Genomic DNA, 25,792 nt, shown 5'->3' with positions numbered 1-25,792 from the left:
CAAGCATACAAGAGTTCTTCCTCCCTCTAAGAGGAGACTCTGTGCTAGGGCAATGTATTAGCCATGTCTTTTGTTTTCCATGTTCTAATGCTTTGACACTGGGCTTTGCTGATCCTAGAAGATTGCCCAGGTTCCAGTGGGCATGCTTTTTAAATGCAAACCAACCAATCTGGAGCCCAGAACCCAACCACATCCTTTCCTATGCTTTCACCACTCTAGGCCACTATTCACCTGCCCTAATCACCCAAAGGTCAAGCACCAGGACAGCTAGAGACTGCCTCTATGCCCCAGAGCTTATTGAAAGTACTCAAACTAGCCAATCTTAAGTCTGTCTGTTCTGCCTTTCCCATTCCTTCCCTTGGAAACCAAAATAAAGGCCCCTGCCCATGGTTTTCCCTCTCTGTCTCTCTGACTCCTCACCCACTCCAGTGCTTCCCATTGTACACACACCCACCCCTACACCACAGTGTGACATACACCACCCTCCCCACCCCAACTCCATCCTGGAATCTGTGAGTATAGCAAACTGTTTTTTTCAATGGCAGCCACCTTCTTGCCCTTCCCTAAATAAGGATGAAACCAGTATCAAACCACTCAGGGTTCAGAGCAGTTCCAGTCTGTGCCAGGGCCTGCTTGAACAATAGGGTGAGATCTTGAATATGAAGTACCCACAGAGAAGTTGCTTCTGTTCAAATGAAACTGAAATATGTTGTGCTTTGTTAGAGGGTTTTCTTCTACAACACGAGTTTTTAAACAGAAGAAGGTTATGACTCCCATGCATTGTCTTAGTCCATTACGGCTGCTCTAATGAAGTACCATAGACTGGGTGGCTTACAAACAATGGATATTTATTTCTCACAGTTCTGGAAGCTAGAAGTCCAAGATCAGGTAGCAGCACAGCCAAGTTCTGGTGAAGGCTGGGAGCCTGCCAACTTCTCCTGATGGCCTCAACTGGCAGAAAAGGCTAAGGGGCTCCCTGAGGCCTAGTACAAGAATGTTAATCCCTTTCATGAGGACTCCACCCTCATGACCTAATCACCTTCCAAAGGCCCCCACCTCCTAATATCATCACTTTAAGTATTAGGTTTTTAACATATGAATGGGGGGTGCGGTATAACTATTCAGACCATTGCAGTCAGCAACCTAGAGATCATCTCATGATTTCTTAAAAATTAGCAAAAAGCTACCCATAATCTGTTTATAAACACTTTCTTGGTTATCTTTTCAAATAAAGTATCTTTTGGCTGGGAAATTAAAAAAAAAAAAAAACGGATCCCTTTGTTCAGTCTGATAGGGTTGTGGAGAGATGGCATGGTTAAAGATGAACTTGAACATTGCAACAGAATCTGGTAAGATGAGTGAAAAGGAAAGCATTCTTCTTAATTTCTGTAGAGTAAGTTCAATAGGAAAACAGACAAAAGCAAGGAGGTTTAAATTAAATATCTGAGTTGACTTTTTTTATTCCACTGCCAATAATCCTAATTAATTGCACTGCTTTGGGGGGATAAAAAATATCCTGCGTTAAATGATTTTACTTCTATTAAGATAATTTCTTTATACACTTTTACAAGATCATCTGAAACCAACTAATTAGAAACAGATGCTCAACTGCTACAGAATTGGATTTAAACTGGTTATTCACTTCTACAATGGACTTTTATGATTATCTCAAGATCTATGAAGAATATATTTCTGGGGGGCATCTGGGTAGCTTGGTGGGTTAAGTGTCTGACTCTTGATTTTGGCTCAGGTCGTGATCTCAGGTTCATAGAATCAAGCTTCCCATTGGGCTCCATGCTGAGTGTGAAGCCTGCTTAAGATTCTCTTTCTCTCCCTCTCTCTCTCTGCCACTCCCCCTAGTTTGCTCCTGTGTATGTGCATGCACACACACACACACTCTCTCTCTCTCTTAAAAAAAAAAAAAAAGGAAAATATATTTCTGAAGTCTTGAATTAATATTTGTGTGTGTATATTTTGAGCTTTAAATAATCATGTAGATTTGAATTAACCTAAATTCCTCTATTTATACCTCTTTTTGTTTCCTACATCTTTTCTTACAAAGAAGCAAGAATTCCTAAAACCACATGGTCAGGGGTTGATAAAAATCTATTCAGATCATGTTAGTTTTATGAAATATAAATGTCCTCATTTTCATGGTAGTTTCTACATGCTTACTTGTGGTAAATATATTTAGATTCATTTTCCCCACCAACTCATGTCTTAAGTAGGTGGATCTGCCTATTACTTTCAGAAGAGAAAGTACATCAGAGAGGTGTTAGCAGTACCCAACAAAGGAGTAGTAAGCAGATAAAAACAGAAACAAGGAAAGTCTCCAAAATAAACAAAAAAAAGAAAAAAGAAAAATTCAGAATAGTGTGTCTATAGTAGGTTATCGTCCTGTAACAAAAAGAAAATTGAACAAGCTGTTTCTGAAATGTACTTGGAAATGTAAATGGAATAGCCAGGAAGAGCCAAGGCAGTCTTGAAAATGAAGGACAAAGCTAAAAGAATATACAATATCGTGACCTACTATAGAGCTTAAACAATTAAGAGAGGCTGGCACTAGTACAGTGGTAGACAAACAGTCAAAAATAGGGTGTCCAGAAATGGATGTACACATACATCAGCACATGATTTATAATAAAAGCAGTGATGAGAGAACAGTCATCTTGGAATCCATATTAGAAAAAAAGAAATAACAAGCCTTCCTCCCACTAGATGGAAAAAAATGAGTATGAAAGGTTAAACAAAAAAGTTTTCAGAAGAAAATGTAAGGTAACACCACATGTCTCTAAGGTAAGCAAATTACTTCTAAATAAACTTCTAAAAAGGATAGCCAATACCTCTAAATTTGCTAGAAAGAGAAACAATTAATAAACTAAGTTTTATTAGAATTAACAAGTTTTATTAGAATTCTGTTCCTCAAAAGATACCAGTAGGCGAGTAAAAAGGCAAGCCACAGAATGGAAGAAGGATACACAGTTAAGTACATACAACAAAGGGCTTGAGTGTCAAAAATATAAGAATTCATACAAATCAACAAGAAAAGAACCCAATAATACAATAGAAAATGGGTAAAGAACTGAACGGACACTTCACAAAACCACTTCTACAAACAGCCAATAAACATACGAAACAGTGCTCCACTCATCAGTCCTGAAGGAAATGTGAAGTAAAACCGCCATGTGATACACCACTGACTAGGTACCAGGACTGCTGTAATTAAAACAACATTAAATACCAATTGTTGGGAGGATGTGGAGCAAATGAAATTCTCATACCCTGTTGTTGGTGTAAGTATAAACTGGTACAACCATTTGAAAAGTTGTTTGGCTTTCTTAAGGTCTAGCAATTCCACTCCTGAATATATACTCAATATACATATAAATAGAATGCTTGGGGCCTTGGTGGCTCAGTCATTTAAGCGGCTAGCTCTTGATTTCGCCTCAGGTCATGATCTCTGGGTCCTGGAATCAAGCCTTACATTGGGCTCCATGCTCAGCAAGGAGTCTGCTTGAGATTCTCTCTCCCTCCCCCTTCCCTTTCACTGCTCCTGCTCTATAAATAAATAAATGAATGAATAAATGAATAAATAAAATCTTTTACAAAAAAATGCTTGTATTTGTTCAACAAATTACATGTATAAGAATGTTAACAGAAACACTTTTTGTAACAGCCTAAAATGTATGCCATCAATTATAGAATAGATGAAAAATTATCACAAATTCCAATAAAAGAATACTATGAACCAGTGAGAATGAGCGAATGATTGCTATACACAACAGCATGTATGATTCTTAGAAATAATGTTTGACAGAAGAAACAATAAAAATACATAGTGTATAGCTCTATTTGCTAGAAGTTTAAAAGCAGGCAAATGATATTGTTAGAAGTCAGTAGTGATGGGGGCGCCTGGGTGTCTCAGTCAGTTAAGTGCCTACCTTTGGCTCAGGTCAGGATCCCAGGGTCCCAGGATCCAGCCCTGCATCCGCTCCCTTCTCGGTGGGGAGCCTGCTTCTCCTCCTCCCTCTGCCCCTCCCCCAGCTCATGTACTCTTACATGTTCTCTCTCTCAAGGAAATAAATACAATCTTAAAAAAAGAACGTCAATAGCAATTAACCTGAAAGGCAGGGAGCAAGGGATGAGCAAGAGGCCAAGAGTGGGCCTTCCAAGGTTCTGGTAATGTTTCTTCACCTGGTTCCATGCATGTGTTTGTTTTGCAAAAATCCGCTAAATCGTACTATAATTTGTGCGCCTTGATGCATGCATTTTATATGCCAATTTAAACGTTTACCAAAAAAAGTCATAAAAGTCAAATTGAAGGTGCCATTACTGACCTAAGATGGGTGAGTATGAACATCAGAGAGAATAATGTCAGCAATGTATGAAATACATCAAATATACGAAATTCCAAGAATTTATAATCACATTTAAAAAATTATAATTTTTTATAATTATACCCTTAGGAGAGATTAAATGCATCAACTTGTTATTCTAAAAACTGTTAAAATAGAATGAATCGAGCATTATCCTGCTTCCCCCCCATCTATGAACTGTATTTCAGGATAATCAAATAGTTGATGAGAGAACATTCTTAGTTGAAGAATTCCAGATAATAAATGCAAAAGGATCAAAACCACAATGCGATATCACCTCACACCAGTCAGAATGGCTAAAATCAACAAGTCAGGAAATGACAGATGCTGGCGAGGATGCGGAGAAAGGGGAACCCTCCTACACTGTTGGTGGGAATGCAAGCTGGTGCAACCTCTCTGGAAAACAGCATGGAGGTTCCTCAAAATGTTGAAAATAGAACTGCCCTATGACCCAGCAATTGCACTACTGGGTATTTACCCTAAAGATACAAACGTAGTGATCCAAAAGGGGCACATGCACCCGAATGTTTATAGCAGCAATGTCCACAATAGCCAAACTGTGGAAAGAACCTAGATGTCCATCAACAGATGAATGGATCAAGAAGATGTGGTATATATACACAATGCAATACTATGCAGCCATCAAAAGAAATGAAATCCTGCCATTTGCGACAACATGGATGGAACTAAAGTGTATCATGCTTAGCGAAATAAGTCAAGCGGAGAAAGACAACTATCATATGATCTCCCTGATATGAGGAAGTGGTGATGCAACATGGGGGCTTAAGTGGGTAGGAGAAGAATAAATGAAAGAAGATGGGATTGGGAGGGAGACAAACCATAAGTGACTCTTAATCTCACAAAACAAACTGAGGGTTGCTGGGGGGAGGGGGTTTGGGAGAAGGGGGTGGGATTATGGACATTGGGGAGGGTATGTGCTTTGGTGAGTGCTGTGAAGTGTGTAAACCTGGCGATTCACAGACCTGTACCCCTGGGGATAAAAATATATGTTTATAAAAAATAAAAAATTATAATTAAAAAAATAAAAAATAAAATAAAATAAATGCAAAAGGAATAACAGAATTCAAATTTCACCACATTGTACCCCGTAATGGAATAATGGCTTGTGTCTGGCGATACAGTAAGAAACACACAGCACCACCTAAATGAACCCAAAACTAATCTGGTTTCTGGCTCAGAACATCAGTTCATAGGAAATATGATAAAAGAGGACATTAAATGAATCCCAAGGATGTAATTAGCCACATTCAAAAGGTGGAACATTTACAGGGCAAAAAATTTTATTTCTTCCAAAACCAAATACCATCAGAGAAAAGGTAAGTCAGGGTAGGGGTGGGGGGGAAGAGGGGAGATGACTGTTATGGCCCCAAACTGAAGGGATATTGCAATAAAATCAATTTTGAACTCATTTGGATCTTAATTCAATTAAGTCACCTTTTAAAAGACATTTTTAAGTGATGAAGAGAAGTAGTGAGTTGGGGGAAATCAGAGGGGGAGACAAAGACAAATCATGAAAGACTGTGGACTCTGAGAAACAAACTAAGGGTTTTGGAGGGGCAGGGATGGGGGGCTGGGGGAGCCTTGTGGTGGGTATTAAGGAGGGCCCGTATTACACAGAGCACTGGGTGTGGTCCATAAACAATGAATCTTGGAACACTGAAAAAAATAAAATTAAATTAAAAATTTTTTTAAAAAGACATTTTTAGAAAATCCAGGAAATTTTAAATGGACTCGATATTAGATTTTATTAAAGAATTATCATTGATTTATTGTAGTCATGTTTTTAAAAAGTAATTATCTGTTATAGATATTATTGAACTATTTATGGATGAAATGATCTGTAATAATGTCTGGCATTTGCAAAGGAAAGAGGTAGTGATTTATGAGCCAGGATTGGTTAATTGATAATCAGTGGTACTCTCTGATATGTACACAGTGGTTCACTGTTGAGTATGTTTGAGATTTCATGCATAAACACTTACCCCATCCGTAGCTTTCACCAAGAGGTCATAGGTTGCTGGATCCCTTTCCCTATCAATATCTTGAGAAACGCAGATTCGCCCATCATGTGGGTCGATTCGGAATGCAGGAGATGCATCATAGCTTTGGAATCCATCATAAAGAGAATACTCCACAAAGCCATAGAGTCCGGCATCTGCATCAGAAGCTTTAACCTACGAGACAAGAGGTTGGTCGGCAAGGGAGTGGAAATGTTAACATTATTTTTCAGTTGGTCATGAATTATTATCATGATTTGTACAACCAGGTTACCCTACAGCCATTGATTCACAAAATACAGGCTTTGGTTTTAACTCTCTCCTTTTACCATCTGTGACAGCTCACCCTCACTTTCCTCCTCCTTGTCTGAGTTCTGCTCAGTCTCCTTTGCCAATTCCTATATTTTCATGTGATCTTGAAAGTCTGAGTTGCCTGAGATTCAGGTCTCTCCTTTGTCTTCTTATTCCTCTCACTATGCCTAAGTGATCCCATCCAAATTCAAGGCTTCAAAAACATCCCCGTGCTAACAGTTTGACTACATATCTTTGGATTCCCTCTCATACTCAGACTTTTCAAGTGATGGGCTCAACACCCCACCTCCACCCTTCAGAACAGTAAGTGAAGGCAGAGAAATCGAGGCAATAAGTGGCGTGATTACTAGTAACCCAATCCAGTTGAATGAATTCACCCGGGAGAAGGAGACTTGAGTTTCTAAGCCAGGTTTCCTTGCAGGAATAATGCCTCCATCAGGACCCCGCAAGGCCATGCTCACTGACCAGGGCACAGAAGCACCTTGCGCAGTGGGTCCATGGGAATGAAATCCAACCCACGCTCTGCTTTGCCCAACACTGACATGGAGCTCTAAGTGCCCAGAGGTAAGGACGTCTTTCTCTTTGACCATAAATATTACTTACGTTAGTTGTGGTCCTGTGCCTGGTAGAAAAGATGAAGTACTAGAATATGAAGGCACTTTATTTATACTAACTGTAGGAATACACAGTGAGAAAAACAACAGTCTATATTGAACTCAAAACATTTTGAGTTCATAAGCATGGTTGGTAAAGCCCTCTTGATTTTTTAACTGAATTAATAGTAACAGCGAACATATATATATATATATATATATATATATATATATATAACACTTAAAATAAAAGATACATTGTAAGGGAAGATTAATTCAAAAAAGGTAGAAAGAAAAACGAAAAGAAGTTTAAGTATATGTAAAGATTTATACTATAACCTATAATGAACTCCATTTTACAGACCAGAAAAGTCAGGCTCAGAGAGCTTAAGTAACGCGCCAAAGATCACATAGCCATATCAAAACTGGGACTCAAATCAGGGCATTTGGACAACATTTAGCTCCAGGTTGGGAAAAAAGTGATCTCTTATTATCAGTACAGTGTACAGGAAGGAATTACACCTTCATTATTTGCTTCCCAAATAAAACCTCATACCAATAACATATTCAACAACCAATGTTCTCAATAAGCCTTCCTACTCGTTCTGTTCTATCTTGAGCATATAACTGGAATGTGGCTTTGGGGGTTTTTCATGCAGTCTGACATAGTGGTTCTCAATCAGGGTCAAGTCTGCCCCCACCAGGACATTTGGCAATGTCACATGTGGGGAGAGGTTACTGTGGCATCCGGGAGTGGAAACCAGAGTTGCTGCTCATCGTCTTATAATACACAGGACAAACCCTACAACACATAATGATCTGGCCCAAAATGCCAACTGTGCCTAGGCTGAGAACCACTGCATCTGATGGAACACAACAATGGGCACTATTATTTTCCTCCTTAATTGCCTTTGTCTTCAACCAATGACACAGTCTTATAAATTTCTCTTCACTCCCATCTATCTCATATTCTCTGGCAATATTATTTATTCTGTGCAACCAGCTAACATGTTTGCAAGTTATTCTTCTCATTAGATGGGCTGAACCAGGAAATCCACAAACTTTCCAACTACAAAAGAACTAAATTCCAAGTGCATTTGGTCTGTTCCATTTTGGCAGCTGTTAATGATTTAATAGCCTCCAGTTCCCAAAGACGCCAAATATATTTTCTAAAAACATCTGGTATTCTCAGTAATTTTGGCTTGATTGGAAGATAAATACAATGAACTTTAATTTCTAAGACTCATTCTCAGCCTTTAATGGCATATATTAACAAGTAATCTGGCTTATATAAAATGAGCCTCCTTATTTCCACTTTTGAGACCTTTTTCTCATCTGGACTTTTGGCAGGCAAAACAGAAAAAGTCAAAAGTGGGATAAGAGTACTGATCTCAATTTATGTCAGCAGCTCAGATTCTAGGATTCAGAATCATAAAACAAGAATGTATTCCTCCCTGTTTTTTACTCAACTCCCTAAAAATACAGACCTCGTATTCTAGAACAATATATTCCCCCTACTAGTATTTGGTCTTGAACACCAGTAATTAATTTGGCATCTTTATGAGGCCTATATTTTCCAATATTCATTAATTTATACGTAATAGGCAATTTAAATAAGAGAAAAATGGGGAAATTTTCACCAGATCTTCAAGAGGAAATCTGATTAGTAAGTAAGCTCACTGGGCCTTTTCTTCAGAGATAGCTGCTTAAATCAAAGAAACATCTGGTCAGAGTCTATTATCGCCATCTTTTGGTGCTAATTTTGGGATCCAGAGGAGATCTCAGGAAGATTATTCCTGAATCTACTGAAAAAGCTGCATTCTACACTCGGTGATGTCCCTGTGTTCTTCATCTTACCCTCAATCTACCTGTTTTAGATTGAGATGAATCTGGTGATTTTTCCTCTAAACTTACTTCAAGTCAGAGTTGCTCTCCTTCATTCTGATCTCTCACAATTTTTTTTAAAGATTTCTTTATTATTTATTTACTTGACAGAGAGAAAGTCAGCGAGAGCAGAAACACAAACAGGAGGAGTGGCTCCCCACTGAGCAGGGAGCCCCATGCCAGGCTCGATCCCAGGACCCCGGGATCATGACCTGAGCTGAAGGCAGCCACTTAATGACTGAGCCATCCAGGTGCCCCGATCTCTCACAAATTTAATGCAGACATTATAAAAATGAAAATATTAACGTGGTATTAAGATTCACCTGATTCCCTTATTAGCTTCTGAAACTAAAAAAAGAAAAAGAAAAAAAAATCCCCGCCTCCCTATCTGGGAGACAAATTGAGAACACTGGCTCTTGAGTACATGTTGTTTGGATGTTCTATAAATGGGATGGACCTACCTGCACTTCATTCACCAGCACAGACACCTCTATTTGGGAGGCTGTCCTTTCATTCATTTATTTATTTTTTATTTCTTTATATTATGTTCAGTTAGCCGGCATATAGTACATCATTAGTTTTTGATGCAGTGTTCAGCAATTCATTAATGATGTGTAACACCCAGTGCTCATCACAACACGTACTCTCCTTAATGCCCATCACCCAGTTACCCATCCCCCCACCTCCCTCCCTTCTGTAACCCTCAGTTTGTTTCCTAGGGTCCAGAGTCTCTCATAGCTTGTCTTCCTCTCTCTGATTTCCTCCCATTCAGTTTTCCTGGGAAGGTCTCCGTTTCAACTACTTGAAAGCTTTGCTGGAGTTAATACCCAGCCATTCGCCTTGGTACCCCAAAACCCAATAGTCAACCCCAAGCCATAGGGCAACACACTGTGAACAATCTTATCCTTTACCTGCTCCCAGGAAATCATATCCCTGAATCCAATAACGCTTCTAGAAAAACCTCAAAGCCCAGTCAAAAAAATAAGCAAACAAGAAAGTCCTACAAAAAAAAATGGTTGCCAAAAAAATGGCTTATTTACATGAAATTTAAAATGAAATAACCCATCTTAATTTTTTTTTCTTTTTGTGATTTCCAAAATTTCTACCATGAGCATATAAGTTTGTTTGAAGAAACCAAACCGCTGACACAACACAATCACAATTTAAATTATTTTGTAATTTAAATTACAAAATAACTTTAAATTCTATGTGCTTGGCCATCCACTGATCACACAGTGAAAACAAGATTAGAATATTCCAGTGGAAGCCGGTTTCAGCACTGAGGACCACAACAGATGTAAGTATGCCACTCTCTGAATACAATTCTGGAAGTTAACCAATGACTTGGGTCTTAACCAAGTCTCACCATCAAGGCTCCATCTTTATTTTCTACACAACCCAACAGCCTTCCATATGCAAATTGTCTCCTTATTGAAACACTTCCTCCCCAGACACCAGGCTCTGACTCTCCTGCTCTTCTTACACCCCACTGACCTCCTTTTAGTTTCCTTCACTTGCTCTGAGTTCTCTTCCCAGCCTCTGAATGCTCTCATGCCCACAGCTTAGTCTTCAGACGACTTCTCTTTTCAGTCCACACACCATTGCTTGTGACGAGTGAATGGTGCTCCCCAAAAGACAGCTCCAAATCCTAATCCCTGGAACTTGTGGATATTGCCTTATATGATAAAAGAGTGAATCTTGCGTTATATTGTAAAACGTCATTAGGTCAAGGATTTTGAGAGCAGTTTGTCATGGATTATCCAGATGAGACTTCAATCCAAAAACAAGTGCCTTAGAAGAGAGAGTCAGAGAGTAGAGTGAGGGGTCACAAACCAGGGAACACCAACAAGACTTAGAGGCTAGCAGAGACAAAGGGAAGGAGAAAGGCCCTGTAGGACTTTGGACTTCTAGCTCCCAGAATTATGAGTAATAACAATTTCTGTTATTTTAAGCCAGGGAATTGATGGTTATTAGTTATGGAAGCCCTAGGGAATTAATATACTCCTGAGTGATCTCACACAGGCCCACAGTACTAAATCAACATATGTTCTCCCAGTATTGCTATCTTTGTCTGGTGTTCCAGATTCATGCATCGTCCTACTACTAATTAGACATCACCTCTCATGTGGCTAACAGGCACTTCCAATGTGGCCTGTCCAAACAGAACTCTTGCTACCTACCCAAATCTGCTATTCTCCCAGTGTCCTTAGTGATGGCATCACCATCCATTTTTTGTAAAGGCAGCCATAGAGATACAACTCAGAGGACCTCAAATCATGTCATTCTCCTGCTCAGGATCTTCCAACAGCTTCTAATCATCACCTCAGTAAAATCAGACCCTTTAATTTGATCCTGGCTACTTCTGTGAACTTATCTCCCACCACTTTATAACTCATTCACTCCTTTCTGCATATACTGGGCTCCTTGATAGTCCTAGAACCTATCAGCTTACATGACTTGCCTCTACATTTCTTTCAAGTCTCTGCAAAGACCACCTAATTACAGAGACCTTTCCTAATCATGCTACCCAAGAGTGTCATCCTCATTTCTGCCATACTCTTTTCTTTTACCTGTTTATCTTCAGAGTATTTACCTCTATTTTACAATGCATTATATATTTTTATTTGTTTGTTTATATCTCCTACTGGGATTTATCTCCAGAGCTCCTTGGCATATGTCCAGCACCCATAATGCTAGTGCTTGGCTCATAGTGAGGATGCTGTAAATATCTGTTGCATGAATTAATCAATCTATTATTGCCCATAAAATGCAAGCATGCTTCAGAAATAGTTTTCATGATAATTCTCCCTATTTTGACCTTGGGAAAACTAGTCATAAGAACAAGAATGAAAAGATTCTCAACATCACTCATCATTACAGATATACAAAACAAAACAACTATGAGATATCACCTCCCACCTGTCAGAATGACTAAAATCAATCAAACAACAACAACAAAAAACAGTGTTGGTGAGGATGTGAAGAAAAGGAATACTTGTGCACTGTTGATGAGAAGGTAAACTGGTGCAGCCACTGTGGAAAACAGTATGGAGGTTGGTTATTCTATTAAAAATAGAATTACCATATGATCCAGTAATTCCAGTACTAGTATTTACCCAAAGAATATAAAAACACTAATGCAAAAAGATATATGCATCTCCATGTTTATTGCAGCATTACTTACAATAGCCAAATTATGGAAGCAGCCCAAGTATCCATCAACGGATATATTGATTTAAAAAAATGTGGTGAATGAAACACAATAAAATATTACTCTGCCACAAAAAAGAATGAAATCTTGTCATTTGCAACAACATGGCTGGATCTAGAGAATATAATGCTTCATGAAATAAGTCAGTCAGAGAAAGACAAATAACATGAATTCACTCATACGTAGATTTAAAAACCAAAACAAACAAAGGGAAAAAAAAAAGACTCAGGCCATAAAAGCGACTCTTAACTATAGAGGACAAAGTAGTGGTTACCAGATGGGATGTGAGTGGGGAAATGGATGAACTAGGTGAAGAGGATGAAGAATACACGTATCATGGATGAGCACTGATAATGTATACAATTGTTGAATCACTATATTGTACACCTGAAACTAACATAACACTGTTTATTAACTATACTGGAATTATAACTAAAAAGAAAGTTAGTTTTGCACTCCTGGGGCTACACCACACTGGGCAACCATGCTCAAGTCCACCACATTCTTTGACATCACCATCACCAGTGAGCTCTTCCGCCCCATCTCCTGAGAGCTGTTTCCAGACAGACTCTCAAAGACAGCAGATAGCTTTCATGTTCTGAGAACTGGGAAGAAGGGATTTGGTTATAAAGGTTCCTGTTTTATAAAAAGTTATTGCGGAGTTTATGTGGCAGGATGGAGACTCCAAATGCCATAATGGCGCTGGCAACAAGTCCACTGGAGGGAGAAATTTGATGATGACAATTTCATCCTCAATTATACAGGTCCCAGCACCTTGTCCATGGCAAATGCTAGGCCCAGTACAAATGGTTCCCAAGAATGCTGATACTATAAGGTTAGATGGCAAAAGTGAAAAAGAGTGCATGAATACTAATGAAACTGTGGAATGCTCTGGGTCTAGGAATGGCAAGACCAAAAAGGAGATCACCATTGCCCAGCATGGACAACCAGTAAATCTGACTTGCATTTTATTTTAACCATCAGGCCATTCCTTCTGTTGCTCAGGAAAACATCCCTCAACCCTGTCTGCTTATAACTTCCTATGATCTTCGCATTCACAATGCAGTTCTTAGGATTACCTGTTTTCCTCATCCCATTCCAAGTCTTGCTGGATTGCAGAGTTAAGTTTATGATTATGGAATAAAAACTCAACAACAGCAACAGCAAAAGAACAAGATATTCTATAACTCCATCAAGCTCTTACTGAGGAATGATTTTTTCAATGAGTAAAACACAGTCTATTAACAAAGCTATATCGTCATAGAATAAAATCCAAAATGCTAAAACTGGCAAAGGAAAAAAAAAATATTTTAAGACATGTGGAACTATTCAGAGGTTGGAAACAGAACTGTACTTTTTATTCACCTTTTAAAATGTATTTTCAGAGAAGCTGATAGAACTGTTGGATGAATAAACTAGGTATCTATTTTCAAGTTTCAGGAAAAAGGAAAAAAAAAAACCCTTACTGTTCTAAAACATGTTTTTATTGCCTTGATTGAAGAATGGGATTAAGAAACCACTAATCCTACTACTCGTTGCCCCACCCTCCCCTGAAAAAGCAACCAAAGGAAATTTTGTAAAAGGAGATGTGTGGGTGGAGTGAGGGGTAACTTGTCCTATGAAGTATTACAAATAAACAACTAAAACAGTGTGACCTAAAAAAAGAATTGGCAGGCAGATCAGTAGAACACAAAAGTAAGACCTGAAAGAGAATCTGGTAAACCTAAATTATTTTTATATTACAAAGGAAATATCACCAACCACTGAGGAACATAGGTTTATCCACATAAATTGCCAGAAAAATTGGCAAAGAAAGGGGGTAGGAGATCAAGTTTGTTAATAAACTCACGTGAAAGTAAATTCTAGATAGAGATGTGAAATGTAAATAATTAAATTATTTAAAGCACACAAAAATATATGGGAATATTTGACTGATGTTTATACTGGAAAGAAATTTCAAAGCAAAAAAATTACAAAACTAAAACAGATGGACAAAAATCACAAAGGAGAAAATCAATACAATGACTACATAACCATTTAAAATTCCATTATGTTGGGGTGCCTGGGTGGCTCAGTGGGTTAAGCCTCTGCCTTCAGCTCAGGTCATGATCCCAGCGTACTGGGATGGAGCCCACATCAGGCTCTCTGCTCAGCAGGCAGTCTGCTTCCTCCTCTCTCTATCTCTGCCTACTTGTGATCTCTATCTGTCAAATAAATAAATAAAATCTTAAAAATAAATAAAATTCCATTATGTCAAAAATACCACACACAAAAAAATTTTAGGGTGAATTAGGTATGATACCTGTGTTATAAATATATACACATATATATTCATAGTATATACCCAAAAGCTAATGTCCTTAATTTGGAAATAGGCCTTTAAAAATAATACTGTCTTCCCAATATAAAAGAAAAATGGGTAAAGCACAAGAACAAACAAGTCACAGAAAAATAACATATATTTAAGAGATACAACTCTACTGGTCATTAAATAAATGAAAATTAAAATAATATTTTTAAAGTATTGGCAACCATTAAAATAATGCATTAAGTGGGACAAGGATGAAATAAATGTGTAGACATTTTTAAGCCTATCTGGGAAGTAATTTTGTTCCTACCATATTCATATGGTAAACATTCTCCCAAACCTAAAAATATTCATTTCTTTTGACCCAGTTAGTATATTTCTAAAAATATATGTAGACAGCTATTTGTATGAAAGACATATAATGTAGTATTATTTATTCTAGAACCCAAATGTCCAACAATAAGAGTAGTTAAATAAGTTATAATTCTTCCAAAGGGAGAATACAATGTACCCATGAAAATTGTGTATTTAAAGACACATGTTTGGGGTGTCTGGGTGGCTCAGATAGTTGGGCATCTGCTTTTGGCTTAGGTCATGATCTCATGGTCCTGGGATCAAGCCCTGCATTGGTTCCGGGCTGGGTGGGGAACCTGCTTCCCCTTCTCTCTCTGCCTGCCTCTCTGCCTACTAGTGATCTTTCTGTCAAATTGATAAATAAAATCTTAAAAAAAAAAAAAAGACACATGTTTAGTAAAAAAGGAAAAATGTCAACTTAAAAGTTAGGTATGATATCTTATTTCTGAGGAAAGTGTCCAACATACAGAATTAAAAACTAAAAGGAAATAAATAAGCCAGAGCTAGGAACCCTTGCCCAAACTCCATTTTAGGAGGCTAGCATTACCTTGATACCAAAACCAGCCAAGAACACTACAAGGAAAGGAAATTATAGGCCAATATCTCCAACAAACATAGATACAAAAATCCTCAACAAAATATTAGCAAACCAAATTCAACAGTACATTAAAAAGACCACACACCCTAATTAAGTGGGATTTATTCTAGGGATAGAAGAATGGTTAAACATCTGAAAATCAATGTGATATACTACATTAACAAAATGAAGCATGAAAATCATATGATCTCCTCAGTAGATGCAGAAAAAGCATTTGACACAATTCAACATCCATTCATTATAAAAACCCTCAACAAAGTGGATATAGAGGGAATATACCCCAACATAATAAAGACCATATAGGACAAGCCCACAGCTAACATAATACCCAGTGACGAAAAGCTGAGAGCTTTTTTTGGTTCAGAAACCAAAAAAAGCTCTCTACCACTTTTATTCAACATAGTACTGGAAGTCTTAACCAGAGAAATTAGGCAAGTAAAATAAATAAAAGGCACCTAACCAAAAAGGAAGAAGTAAAACTGTCTCTATTTGCAGATGACATATTATATAGAAAAAAATCCAGAGTCTACCAAAAAATTTGTTAGAACTAATAAATGATTCAGTAAACCTGCAGGATGCAAAATCCATATACAAAAATCTGTTGGGCTTCTATACAGTAATAACGAACTATGAGAAATAGAAATTAAGAAAACAATTCCATTTGTAAGGGCATCAAAAATAATAAAAATACCTAGGAATGTATTTACCCAAGGAGGTAAAATATCTGTATACTGAAAACTATAAAACGTTAATGAAAGAAATTGAAGAAAATATAAACAAATGGAAAGATACTCCATGCTCATGGGTTGGAAGAATTAATATTGTTAAATGTCCATACTACCTAAAGCAAGCTAAATGGACAATGTAATCCCAATGGCATTTGTCATAGAAATAGAACAAACAATCCTAAAATGTGTATGTGCCCACAAAAGACTCTGAATAGCCAAAGCCATCTTAAGAAAGAAAAACAAAGCTAAAGGCATCACACTTCCTGATATCAAACTATATTACAAAGCTGTAGTAATCAAAACAATATGATACTGCCATTAAAAACACAGAGAAAGATAAATGAAAAAGGACAGAAAGCCCAGAAATAAACCCACACATATATGGTCAAATAATTTGTGACAAAGGAACCAAGAATACACAATGGGAAAAGTGTCTTCAATAAACAATGCCGGAAGAACTGGACAGCCATATATGAAAAGAGTGAGACTGGACTACTCTGTTATATCACAAACAAAAATTAAATCAAAATGAATTAAAGACTTGAACATAAGACCCAAAACCATAAAACTCCTAGAAAAAAACATAGTGGGTAAGCTCCTTTGCATTGGTCTTGCTTGCAAAGATTTTTTGGATGACTCCAAAAGCAAAGGCAACAAAAGCAAAAATAAACAAGTGAGACTAGATCAAATTAATAAGCTCCTGCCCAGGAAAGGAAACCATCAACAAAATGAAAAGGCAGCCTAGGGAATGGGAGAAACTATTTGCAAATCATTTATCTCATAAGAGGTCAATAACTAAAATATATTTTAAACAATTCATACAACTCAACAACAACAACAAAGAGAAGGATCTAAGTAAACATTTTTCCAGAAATAATGGCCAATAGCCACTTTTTGAAGGTGCTCAACATCACTAATCATCAGGAAACTGCATATCAAATCACCTTTAGGTGATTTCTACCTCTTAGAATTGCTATCAAAAGACAAGAAATGAGAAGTGGTGGCAAGGATGTGAAGAAAAGGGAACCCTCACGCACTGTTGGTGGGAATGCAAAATGGTATAGCCACTATGAAGAACAGTATGGAGATTCTTCAAAAAAAAATTAAGAATAGAACTACCATATGATCCAGAAATTCCACTTCCAAAGTGTACATGCAAAGAGAACATAATCAGTATCTTGAAAAGATACCAGAACTCCCATGTCCATTGCAGCATTCTTCACAATAGCCAAAATATAGAAACAATCTAAGTGTCTATCAACAGATGAATGGATAAAAAGGATGTGGTATATATATTCAGTGGAATATTATTCAGTCATGAGAAAGAAGGAATTCCTACCACAAGCCACAACATGGATGGACCTTTAAAGCATTACGCTAAGTGAGAGAAGCCAGACAAAAACAAATATTGCATGGTATCACTTACATGTAGAATCTTAAAATGAGTCAGACTCAGAAACAGAGGGTAGCAAATTGCTTGTCAGGGAATGGAGCAGGGGTAGAGAAATAAGAAGGGGTTGGTAAAACGTACAAACTTTCAGCTATAAACTGGGTAAGAATTGGGGATCTAATGTCAAACTATATATAACTATACAGTTTATATTATAACTAAAGTTGATATAACTATTTAATAACTATATAAACTATAGTTGATAACACTATATTGTATAACTGAAGTTTGCTAAGAGACTAGAACTAGATGTTCTCATCAAAAAAAGGGGAAGGGAATAAATATGGTGGATGTGTTAATGAGCTAGATGGGAGAATCTTCTCATGATGTGCCCAGATACCAAATCACCATGGTATACACTGTAGACATCTTACAATTTTATACATCAAGTACACCTCAGTAAAGTTTAAGTTAAGTAACACATAAATGAAAAAAAGCCAGACATGAAGTAATGTAACACAGGGAATAAGTGATTTTTGTTTCCACTTCTTCAACTTCTTGTCCACATTTTCATAAAGTTAGTTTTATGGTAACAATAGTATGAAAAACAGCTGACGTCAAAATGGTTAAACTAAAAAAAACCTGCATTTGGTAAGTCTTTGCCATCCCTTTATTCAGTTGTCTGGTACCTCATTCTTGTAAATCCACCAAGGGCAGATACAGAAGAGTCACAAGGCCTAGGGCATCACTAACTTCAGAAGCAGGATTGTACAACTGTTCTGTAAAGGGGTAGATAATAAATAATTTAGGCTTTGCAGGCCATCAGGCCTCTGTTCCAAGTATTCAACTCTGCTATTTTAGCACAAAAGAGCCTTAGACAGTATGTAAATGAATAGCTTTTTTCTAATAAACTTTTATTTATAAACACCAAGATTTGAATTTCATGTAATTCTCACTATTAGGAAATGTCATCTCTCTCAATCATTTAAAACTCTAAAGATCATTCTCAGCTCATGGGTGCCACCAAAACAGAAAACAGACAACAGTCTGGAGATGGCCTGTGGGCCACCATTTGTCAACCTCTGGTCTAAAGTGTAAGGAGAAATCTTTACTTAGAAAAACAGAGTTAGCACTTTGGGCCCAAGAATGTAACTTTGAAGTAATTTCAGTCCAATGCATATCAGGGGCTCATCTGAGATTCTGTATTTGAGCTGGTTTTAGAGGCATTCATTGCTGCCTCATATTCCGTTCCTATAGTAAAGCTAAATTATCACAAAAAGAAAAATTACCTCAACCACTTCAGTTCAGTCCCCAGCCAAAATGCTTTCACTAAGTTAAATCTTTGTGTCATGCCTTTATATTTTACAAAAGTTTACTTTGATTATGTTTGTCACTGAAAAAAATAAAACTAAAAATATTACCTTCTACATGATCCAGTAACACTTTCATAGAGTCTTTTAACCGTAAATAAAACACACGCATGCGCACACACACTCAAATAACACAAAACTGTAACCCCAAGCCTTCCAAGTGTACCTATGTTAAAAGGAAGCTAAGGAAGTTAAAAGTTGGAGGAATAGAGCCAGCCATCTCCACAGCCCATGGAAGTGCTCTTTCCAGAGCTGTTCTACACCAATGACACTACCTTAATGAGGTCCAATCTTTCTCCACGGGTAAGACACTCATCTTAAAAAAAAAAAAAAAAATTAGCTAATATGTATGGCATAGAGCTTAGGATGCAACCAACTGATTCCCTGATTGATATTTTAATAATTATCTTTTCTTTTGATTTGTTAACTTAGTTCAGTGATCTGATTTAGGCTGTGGATACTCTTAATCTTGTGACAACAGAACAGATAGAAATACAGCAGTTCAAAGTAACTGGTAGGCTCAATAACAACATTTATTTATTATTATTATTTTAATTATTTTTAACTTGTGATTTAATATCTTAAGTAATAATTTCACACACACACACACAAAGTAACCCAAAATATACCTAATATTTTACTTCCAGATATATGTGAAAAACAGTTATGACTTCCACTTTCACAATTTCTTTATTAAAGATTTATTTATTTGTCAGAGAGAGAGGGAGTACATGCAGAGGGAGAAACAGGCTCCCTGTTGAGCAAAGGGCCCGATACAAGACTCGATGCTAGGACCCCGGGATCATGACCTGAGCCAAATGCAGACACTTAACCAAATGAGCCACCCAGGTGTCACCAACTTTCACAATTTCTTTTTTTTTTTTTAATATTTTATTTATTTATTTGACAGAGAGAGATCACAAGCAGGCAGAGAGGCAGGCAGAGAGAGAGGAGGAAGCAGGCTCCCTGCTGAGCAGAGAGCCCGATGCGGGGCTCAATTCCAGGAGATCATGACCTGAGCCGAAGGCAACGGCTTAACCCACTGAGCCACCCAGGCGCCACCAACTTTCACAATTTCTAACGGTATGAGTTTCAAGGTCTCTTTTTAATTGTTTATTACTAATACCAACAGCATCAGAAACAATTGTAAAATTATCTTAGTTTCGATTCATCTTGGTATCTATCATGTTCTATTGTCCATTGTATTATTTTTATACATAATATCTCAGTATAACTTCTTTAATTGTTCAAGACAACCATCATTTGCAAATACTTTACTCTTTATCATGAAGCTTATAATAAAATGAAAGAAAATATTTCAAACACAAATCAATCTTCAATAGAATATTTTCATAGTACCTTCACAGGTATCTTATATAGTCAGAAACATTTCAAGTATTCAAAAAATGAACTTATATTACAAATACTACATGATTTTAGCAATTATTCAAAATGTCTAACACCATAAAACCTTAAAGGACAAACAAACTCATAAGAGGATCTTAGCTAAACATTTCCACCAATATGTCCCTGAAGGTCAGACAGATTCTTTGGCCAGTATTAAACTTATGAGATTTGACAAGAGAAACAGGGATTATAAAGGCAAAAACCCTATTTTTATTATTTCTTTACACTTCTAGGATTTCATAAAGAGATTTTTTTTTCATATATGCCTCATATACACAGACATCAGTACTTTCAAACTATTGAGTAAATGTCTGCTTCTCCCTATATATTCCTTGCTTCAGTGATTTCATCCAGTCTCAAGATTTTAAGTATCTCCTCTCAGAGGACAGTCCCTGCTTCTTCTCTCCAGCATGAATCCCTTTACCTTGTGCTCCAGCCTCATATACGGAAGTACCTCTGTGATCTGCCCACTAGGCCTGTTCACGGGCCTCTCACATTTTAAATGGCCAAAACACAACTTTCAATTTCTTCCCTCTGTCTCAAGTCACTTCTCTCTGCCTTTTCCAGTCAAAGGGCTTTTCCACCCTCCTGTGATTCAAGTCAAAAACCTGGGAGTTAGCCCTTCTAATCTGTCTTCCAAATGTGAGAGGAAAAAAAGTGCCCAGTGAAACAGCTGTAGACTGACTATGTCCCTTAGCTTGGAAGTGGAGGTTATGGAATAATGCCAACATACAAAGTAAGATGAATACAGGTCATGTAACGTGTTATGAAATATTTCAAAAATTATTAAATACTTAAGTAAACTCTGACCCAACCTTTTACTATTGCCTTTCAGATTGGAAAAGAAGAAAGGTGTTGATTATGTCCAGTGAAGGTTGACGATACTCTCATTTTTCAGTAAAACAAATGAGAACAATACCAAGGGTGCATTAAAATGGAGTTGGCTAATTTTGGAGCTATACAGCAGATTAGTATGAATTTGTTAAAAAAGAATAAAGCAGATAGATCCATGTGTGCACACATAGAAAAATAACCAAACTATATTTTTAAGAATTAAAGTTGTAAAAATTTGCAGTAAGTTCCCACTTTTGAATTTTAAAAAATGACATACGTATGTGGTACAATCGTCCTATCGCTTCTGGCTGTAGAGTCTCACAGGCTAAGGGAAGACAGGCTTTTATATTGATTCTAGGGAGACAGGGCTCCTTTAGCATACTGTGGTAGGTGGGCCAGGGGGTATTACCCCTCCCACCTCATCATGAGAGATGTCCGAACATTCCTTGGATATTTCACAGCTTCCCAAGGAGGATGAAGGCTTTCTTTCTCCCCTCCACCTCAAAACTAGAATTATCTCTCCTCCACAGCAAAAAGTGATGAATCAGAGAATGATGAGAGCTAGGTTTGGGGGAAGAGAGTAGATGCTGAGGAGAAGATTAAAAATTAGAAAGACTGACAGACTGAGACAAAGTAATGCTTCCCCAGGAGAGTGGCCCCATGCATGTGGGAACAAAGGCTGGGCCAGAGGACAGGGCAAATGGGCACCATGCCTGCCTTCTCCACACCCCCTTTATATGGTGAGGTTTGCACTGCATGGGAGAATTTAAAATACAAAGGGGACTGTACATGCTTTGGAGTTCCATGTGTGTGTTCAGCAGCAGAGAAAGAAAAGCAGATATGATTCCCCCGCCATCACCAGTATTCCTTCAATCTGAACAACAGGTGAAAGTGATGGGCCACATGGGACCACCTGACCTGCTGAAAGGTAAGGCTCACTTCCTTTTGACCAGTTTCCTAACTCAAGATAGAACACCATTGTGCAGAGTTGCATGAATGTTACTATTCCAGAGAGAATAAAAATCTGAGGATCGTGCCCCAAAGTACTAACAGGTGTTCTCTTTTGGGATGCAATCCATGGCAAACGTTCACTTTTTAAATGATGTGGTTTTGTAAGCAACATTTTCTTCTAAGCATGCTTTGGTTTATATACAAAGCTTCTATGTTGTATGATTTTTAAAGGCCACCCTCTCCCCACTCCATCCACAAAGGATACCCCGCAAGGCCTGCAAAGTCTAGAAAGGGGAACTGGCTGTTAGATTTTTTTTTTTTAAGGATTCCTATTAAACATTAAATGTTTTTTCAGCCAGTCGCTGCTTTGTTAAATGAGGGCATGGAAGGACAGAGTGCACATGTAGCAAAGAGAAAGGCCTCTGTATCTATTTCAGAATGTATTCTGAGTATACGCCTACGTCTTAAATTTTTGCAGCCATCCTTTTTTTGTTTACTATTTTTTCTGCACTTTATTTTTATTTACATTCAAGAATCAATATTCTCAAGACTCTTCATTTAAAAAAAATTATTGAACTTTTTTCATGATGATCGGACCCTGGAAGTGGTTATAGACAAGTACGTGCAATGTATACGTGCTTCTAAGAAATAGTATTCCCCAAATTCTTAGCTTCTTAAAAGAAAAGGAATATTCATTTTCTTTTGGGATATAAATATCATAAATTAATCATGTGACTTTTACCTTTTAATGGTAACTCTCTTGCACATATTTTGCAGAACAAAGAGATCCATTAAATTTCTGTACTGAGAGGGTCTTCCCAGTAGAAGGGAGCATTTTCAGCTACAAACACAGACAGGTGCACTCTAAACTCCAGGGGCACCCACAGCTTTGAAACTCCTAATGAAAAGACCAATGGCGAGAAGGCCAAGTGAGGAAGTCCACACTCTAAATGTAAGGCTGTGAGTTCCAGAATAACCCCTGAGTTACTCAAACCCAGTTAACAGCTGTTTTAACACTTGCAAAAGTATCATCATCATAGTTGGCAAATATGAAGGTTTAGAAACAGACTCCATTTAGCAGCTTTGTTTTCCTGGAGGAAAAGAGAAGGCAGTGCCTGTAGATGGAACGGAAGCCTGGGCTGCAGGACTCCGGCCCCCTGCCCTGATGCAATCACTGTACAGAGCTGCTTCTTTTTTTCTTTTTATCTTATTTATTTATTTATTTGACAGAGTTCACAAGTAGGCAGAGAGGCAGGCAGAGAGAGAAGGGGGAAGCAGGCTCCCCGCCGAGCATAGAGCCCGATGCGGGCTCGGTTCCACGACCTGAGATCATGACCTGAGCTGAAGGCAGAGGCTTAACGCACTGAGCCACCCAGGCGCCCCTACAGAGCAGAGGAAAGAAAACAAGGAAAACAAGGACTGTGTAACAAGGGTGAAGGTGCTAGTAAGACTGTTGGATACCCAACAGCTGGACTCTGCCATGCTAGTTCATGGGACTACTATGAGTTTTAAATGAGAAAATGTGTGTAAAGCTCCTAGCACAATGCTTAGCAACTACAAGGGTAAGCAGTTAGAAAAAAAAAAAAGTTAGCTGTTTGTATTACTAAGAATATTTTTAATGACATCAGTAAGCACCCTGAGTACCACATATTCTTTCCACATTGTGTTCATAATCCATTTATTTAAATGCAAAGATATTTTTTAAAGATTATTTATTTGAGAGAAAGAGAGAGAGCGCTCAAGGTGGGGGGTGAGGACAGAGGGAGAGAGAGAATCCTCAGCAGACTCCCCACTAAGCACGGAGCCTGATGCGAGGCTCGATCTCAGGATCCTGAGGATCATGACCTGAGCCGAAACCAAGAGTTGGATGTTTAACTGACAGAGCCACCCAGGAGGCCCTAAATATAAGTACAGTCCACTTTAAAATCTGATGAACATTTTCGCTAACATGACATGCACCTGTTGATGCTTTCCATCTATCCTCACAGCTCTCTGGATTATTCCATCGAGGTTGTGGTCTGCCTCTCCTCACACACCAAACACTCTGCAAGGAGAGGAGCCATTTCTACATTGTTCGCTGTCATTCCCCATAGCCCAGCTTGGTGTTTACTCCAGCACAGGCACTTAGTGAAGCCCCTGGTTTTCTTCTCATTGATCGAGTGTCACCGGTACATTCAGAAGTTTGTCAAATTTAAATAATGAGTTAAAGAATTCCCAAAGCACAAGCAAACTTTCTTGCCTAGGCTGAGTAGTTACAGGACTATCACAGAAGGCAATTCTGAGGTGGTTTGTCGTGGGAAGTACTCAAATATCCTTAGTGGAGAAGAGCAGGCAAGGTAAGAAGGAAAGTTAAGGAATGAATCAGAGGACAAAGAGGAATTATAGTAATAAGAGTTGGTAAGAAAGAAAGAAGAAAGAGCACATAAGCTGAAAATACTACAGTTGATTAACTTTATAGGTGAAGAGTATGCTAGTATTTCAATGTGCTTTCATTAGACTTAAAAAATCAAGGAGTTACTCAAGGAAAGAATTCTTATTACCATTTTATAGTTTAGAAAATTGGGTGGGGTAAATATCTGTCCTTTTTTGGTCATACAGTCTCCTGAATTGAGGAGAAGAAGTTGAATACAATCACCTGAGGTCTCTGTGGGACTTTCTTCTCAGATTTGGTCTATCTTAGGAATACTGGAACTCTCTCTCAAGTAGAAGTTCTGTGTTAGTCTGTTAGATCTTTATCCTCAGCATGGAGAAGAGCACTTGGCACATAACAGATACTCAGTTATTTTGAAAGGAAGGAGGGAGGGAGGGAGGAAATGAAGGACGGACAGAAGGAAGGAAGGAAGGTAGGAAAGAAGGAAGGAAGGGGAAGGGGATAATCTCTGCTCTCCGACCCATGGTAAAGGGCCTGACTGTGTAAAATAGGTCTTCAGTTGCCCAATGTTTCCCATGCCCATTTGGTTATTCTGTTGAATTACGGGGTTAGTATTAGTGAGCCCACTTGGCCACTGGTCTAGAAGTCCATTCTCTAATGAGCTTTAAAAGCAACAGTGAAGACATTATAATCACAGCATGTTGACTACTGCCATTTCTTAATTGCTTCCGAATACAAAAAGAGAAAAGGGTTGACTGAGTTCCCAATGCCAACACTTCCTATTCAGTTTCCGTGGTGTCCCCCACCCACCTTTCTAAACTCTTTTCTTTTATTTCACTTGTAATGCCTGTATTCTGTAAAAATACACAATCCACTGTTCCATATACTCCTTGCTCCAGGCTTTGCCTCATGGTGTACTCTCTGCATGGAATTCCTTCCCCATCCATTTTAATATGATCAAATCCTACTCAACATTCATTCATTTATCTGAATGTGAAGGCCCAATGCAATTCCCACCTCTTCCAAGAAGCCTTCCCTGATGTGCTCAGCTGAAGTAGTCTTCCCTTCCATTGAATTCCCATAGCCG

At 38.0% G+C, this 25,792-nt stretch overlaps 1 protein-coding gene and 1 long non-coding RNA gene across 2 annotated transcripts in view; both read right to left on the bottom strand.

Annotated features, from left to right (window-relative positions):
• LOC132013875 (uncharacterized) overlaps window positions 1-25,792 on the bottom strand; it is a 422,962-nt gene that overhangs the window by 249,358 nt on the left and 147,812 nt on the right. The gene's annotated exons all lie outside the window — the stretch shown is intronic.
• Window positions 1-25,792, bottom strand: part of DCHS2 (dachsous cadherin-related 2) — a 258,187-nt gene that overhangs the window by 129,337 nt on the left and 103,058 nt on the right. The window contains exon 2 of the mRNA XM_059394233.1: window positions 6,380-6,571. Within this exon, the coding sequence (XP_059250216.1) occupies window positions 6,380-6,571 (192 nt within the window). The remainder of the gene's footprint in view (window positions 1-6,379; window positions 6,572-25,792) is intronic.

Source organism: Mustela nigripes, chromosome 1, assembly GCF_022355385.1.
Source record: "Mustela nigripes isolate SB6536 chromosome 1, MUSNIG.SB6536, whole genome shotgun sequence".
Lineage (NCBI taxonomy): Eukaryota > Metazoa > Chordata > Mammalia > Carnivora > Mustelidae > Mustela > Mustela nigripes.
The sequence above is the reverse complement of the archived record's forward strand: the minus strand, read 5'-3'. Positions and strand labels throughout refer to the sequence as shown.